Below are 5,020 nucleotides of genomic sequence, written 5' to 3'. Positions count from 1 at the left end.
GACGACGTTACGCTTCTCTTGACGAGATAAAGACGGCATCGAAGGAGGAGCTGAAGAAGAAAAAAAAACTTATTTTTTGAAGTGCTTCGAAGATTGGAAAGACCGTTGGCACAAGTGTATAATATCTCATGGGGATTACTTTGAAGGGGACAAAATAGATATTCATGAATAAATAAATAATTAAAAAAAAAAAACACAAAATTCGCTAAGCGTTTTGAACATACCTCGTATTTAATTCTTTTCGGAGAAATAGAAATCAAAAAAATACTGTTTGGAGCTCTTCATGATTATTTTAATACGAACAAAACCTCTAAAAAGCTGAAATTCATACTGTAATAGAGAATGGATGCTGGATAGATGTGAGCAAATGTGCCAAGAATGATTTGTGATGCCTTTAGATAGTAATTTTGGTTCGGAAGATCAAAAACGTTCTGGGCGCTCAAAAAACTTTGAAGATTAAAAACTGTAAGCTTAATTGATGAAGATTKTTGATAAGCACAAAAACCGCCCCCAGAATCTTTGCGAGTCATTCAAGAAGCCAAGCTGAACAGCCGCTTGCATTCAAAAGAAATAAAATTGGTTGCCACGAGCCATTGAAAGAAGATTTTGCATATCAAAATGCTAACTGAACTCTACAAAATGACAGGTTTGCTTCGGATTATTGCTGGTGAGGCAAAATGGTTCCAATACGAGTCGTAATATCGTAATTTACGAGATCGTTTTAAATAAATCAATGGCAAAGCCGAATACCCACGACGCCAACGTAATGCTTTGTATTTGGTGGGGTACGACTTCTTACTACCATTTAATAAAAATATCGAACAAAGAGTTTGTCTCAAATTTTCCATTTTTAATCAAATTTCATGTGCGGTATCTTTGCGAATGTTGAAAAAGGYTTGCGGTAATTCAGTTTTGTCTAAAAAACAAGCTTAAGAGTGGTACAAAGCCTTCAACGACGGTCGAGTCGAGCCTCATTTTAGACGACCTTTGACCTCTTCATCTGTCGAAAATATTTAAAAAATTACGGATATGGCGATTGAAAATCGTGGGGCAAGTATTAGAGAGATGCAAGAGAGCTCGACTTTTCTCGCGAGTCATTCGAAGAATTTATATATATTTTTTGAGACTGCAATGCGTTCTTGCTCGACCCATCCCGCTAAAGCTGAATATTTAAAGTTTTAGTAATAATAAACAATTTTTATTTATTGACTATGGGAACATATCAGAGCAGCAATCGCAGTTAGCGCAAAACATCGACTATATCAGATTCGATTAATCGAAATTGAAAATAAACTGTGTAATAATATATTTCTCAAATCAAAGCAGAAAAAACATATTACGACAGCTGCCTTGATTTCCGCAWTACGAAGTATGAAAACACTATAATTTTTTACATGTTAGAAGCAGTAAMATATTTCATCCACTTCATACATCATCAGATGCAAATACGTCAGATATGTTGTTACTTTTTTTCTCTTACTAAATAACAGTTTCTATATTGCATTCACATTATCCCACTTTGCTTTTTTCTTTGCAACCACATTCTGACCTCACTCAGGGGCACAACTAATCCCACTTGACCTGTCACACGACACGAGAATTGACACATTTTTTCATGCATCGTTCACTTTTTGTTGTTACAATTTTTTCCCGCTATCTTCTGTGCACTTAATCTTCGACATTTATTGCGGCATGAGGGGGTAATAAGTGTGCTGCTTGTATTTCGTTTTGGTTTGTGTACTTTGACTTACCTTTATCATCATTGGGCGTTGTTTGGTCATCACTCATCTTGATAGATTTTTTTGGTTTACAGTGTTGTCTCGTTGCGTGTTTATTCGTTTCCTTTGTTTTTAGATTAGGGCTTCTAGGTTTTGCGGAGAGTTTTGTTTTTCCTTTTGTTATGCGTTTTCGTTTTTTGTTGYTTTTTTGTGTGTTATTTGCTTGTAGCTTTAAGCCAATATTTTATTATTTATTTTTATATTTTATGCTATTTTTTGTTTTTGTGTTGTTTTAGCGCGTCATTTAATTGTTTCGAATATTTATTGAAGTTAGATTTTTCAATTTCGTTGTTTTTATTTTATTTATTATTTAATGCTATTGCTTAAATTATTTAATATTTTTTTTATTSTTTTATCTTCTCTTTTTCTTAGCGTTAGAAGAGTAACAAGCTTGGTTTGTGTTGCCAGCTTAGCTGCTCGCTGGTCTATTGGACACACGTTTGCGAAAATTTTCTAAGAGTTTTATCGTCGTTATGTTCCAAAAAGTGTGTGCCTTCTGAAAACATTTTTCAAAAATAACAATTTCAGCTCAGCTGATAACTSTGTAAAATGTTTTGCCGACCAGTTCATCTGCTTGCACGCGGCAATTCGTTGCTTTAAAGACTMAATTTTTTCTTTTAATATTTCTTGTTAACTAAGTTTCAGTGATTTTGTGTCTTCTGCTTAAAGTTTCCTTCTTTTATATTTCTTTCTCTATTTCACTGCAACAATTTGTGCTAGCGCTTTTGAGTTTGGCGCCTTTGTCTCCTTATCTACGTCGGCATGCACGTTCTTCGTCGTCTTCGCTGTCAGTTCAGCGTAGCTTGTTGTTGCTGTTGGTTTCACCGTTATTACTGCCCATGCATTTTTAATGAATTCAYAAGTCAACTGCTTTGCGAGCATCGACAGCATTAGCAGGCTCAGTGCCGCTCCACGGCCGGGCCAAGCCACTGCTTCTGTGTCGTTCGTGTACTCGGCGTTCCGCTGCGGCATTTTGCGCGAATTCCGTTGACGTCCAAGTTTGGCGTCTGTRTTATTATTTATTTTTAATAGAAGATGTCTTTAAATGCGCRCCACCGTATGGCAGACGCTGGCAATTAATCTGTTAGTGTCCTTGCTACAGCTGTGCATTAGTATGTGGGGCATCGTTGCTTATACGCACTGGCGCACATTGTTTGGCGACATAATTGAGCAAATGGCGCAGACTTTTGGCCTGAAATTGAAATTGTGAAATTTATTGAGTATAATCTTAAATAAAGCTTTGTTGATATTAATTTGCAAGTATTTGAAAGAAAATTTATTCAAATATATGTATATATCTAAAAAATATTTTTCTATGCGTTTAAAATATTTTCTATGAATAAATGTGGAATCAGAATAAATAATCAAATGGTTATATAATAAATGTAAAAGGGATATTGATTTTAACATATTATTTATAATATTATACAAGGAGAGTTCCAAAGTAAACAGGACTTTTTGCCATCTATATGYCGACTGCTGCGTTAGAATCTGCTATTTCAATCGATTGTCCAGTGAGAATTTCATGACATTTCATTGTTTGGCAGTGTAATTATTGCGTTGTAAGTGTCAKTATGTTTGTGTTATCGGTGCGAAAACGAGCTTTGAGCAAAGCGCCAACATTAAAATTTGKTTTAAAATTGGTAAAACTTTTACCGAAACGTTTCAATTGATGAAACAAGTTTGTGGCGATGATTGCCTATCCCGTGGCAGAGTGCTGAATTTATCAAAATTTATCAAAAATCAGCCGAAATAATCATTGACATTCATGGAAATGTAATTGAACATCTCCAAAACATCGATTTATCGCACTTTGACCGCACATTTGGGCTTACGAAAGGTGTTTGTTCCGCACAAATTGACTGACGACCAAAAATTGCTCAGAATCCAACATTCGATCGACGTTTGTGATCGATTATTTGATCAAAAATCGCATTTTAAAAATTAAACATTCCCCGAATTCACCTGATATGGCGCTGTGCGACTTTTTCCTTTTCGGAAAAATGCATTTGAACACGAAAGGAAARCGTTATGCAGACGTAGAGGACATTCAAACGGCTTGCATTGGCATACTGGCGGCCATGCCGACCAAATGGTTAAAACAATCGTTSGACATGCTTTTGAACCATGCAAGAAGCTGTATTGAAGCRGAAGGAGACTATTTGGAATAAAATAGTTCTGTTTACTTTGGAACGCACCTTGTATATTTGAAAATCTCACTTGATTAAGAAAATGGTACTGATTTCCAATATTAGTTTCAAATAGGATTAATCAACTTCTAACAAATTGTGTATGCACTAGTATATATAAATATGTATGTATATGAAGTTCTCTAAATATACTTAAATTAAATTTTACTATGCGCAAATGCGTATCCCGTTTTCYCGCTAACTCCTACAAAATCCTGTGCGAAGGTTTTAAATATTTCATAGCATTGCGGCTCAACAAACGCCGATCACAAATAAATTATWTCGCAAATCCACTTTAATGCTCAATTGCGTAATTGCAATGCAGCAGATAACCGCTTTTGCATATAAATCGGCAGCGAGAATATTTTCGGCAATAACGGCGATTRCTTTTTTGCTTACCAGCGTGTATGTGTGTATGCGCTATTTAGGCTGGAAAATCAAATGCAATGACAGCCGTTGATTCGTTTAAACCTATTTGTTGGAATGGTTAAAATACAACATACAACACCAACAACCTTATTCTAAGCGCTATTAATCCACACAATCTGTRTTGTACGTGCACACTAATACATATACGCACATATTAATGCAATGCGAAATCTCAGTTTTTAGATATAAACATAGCCATGCATTCATACATACATATATCCATTATTACATACATACATACACATTTTATTACATATATAGCTGTCTGATACCACCCRATCGTGTGGTAGTGCTAAAATGCCRTTAGGTGAGYGCGAGTATAACCCGGCTGTGTAAGTTTTGTAAACATAGAGAGTTCAGTTGAAAGGACACAATTGATTTAGGCAATTTGCGTAGCAACGGGGACAATGTGAAACTGATTGCAATCAAATCAGCGAATTGGTGAAAGTACTTTACCGTTAGTCTTTTCGTAGCTTCTGCTCATTGTTCCCAGCGAAAGCTTTACTCTGGCGAATTATATTAAAATGAGTGTTTCAATCGAAGCACAGAGGCGAAACGTAAAAAAAATATAATACCGTGGACAAAACTACATAATTTTGCAGAAAAATATTGGTAGTGTTAGCA

The 5,020-nt window shown here is 35.4% G+C and overlaps 1 protein-coding gene and 1 long non-coding RNA gene across 2 annotated transcripts in view; both read right to left on the bottom strand.

Annotated features, from left to right (window-relative positions):
• The window catches only part of LOC108973130 (sodium channel protein 60E), a 256,070-nt gene extending 254,128 nt beyond the window's left edge, over positions 1 to 1,942 (bottom strand). Inside the window, 1 exon segment of the mRNA XM_018940165.1 lies at positions 1,752 to 1,942. Within this exon segment, the coding sequence (XP_018795710.1) occupies positions 1,752 to 1,788 (37 nt within the window). The 5' untranslated portion in view covers positions 1,789 to 1,942.
• Positions 1,943 to 2,862: 920 nt separating this feature from the next.
• Positions 2,863 to 5,020, bottom strand: part of LOC108973126 — a 42,661-nt gene continuing 40,503 nt past the window's right edge. Inside the window, exon 2 of the long non-coding RNA XR_001993709.1 lies at positions 2,863 to 2,970. This is a non-coding gene — a long non-coding RNA (uncharacterized LOC108973126). The remainder of the gene's footprint in view (positions 2,971 to 5,020) is intronic.

This window comes from Bactrocera latifrons, unplaced genomic scaffold (genome assembly GCF_001853355.1).
Source record: "Bactrocera latifrons isolate USDA-ARS-PBARC rearing strain unplaced genomic scaffold, ASM185335v1 scaffold_46, whole genome shotgun sequence".
Lineage (NCBI taxonomy): Eukaryota > Metazoa > Arthropoda > Insecta > Diptera > Tephritidae > Bactrocera > Bactrocera latifrons.
The sequence above is the reverse complement of the archived record's forward strand: the minus strand, read 5'-3'. Positions and strand labels throughout refer to the sequence as shown.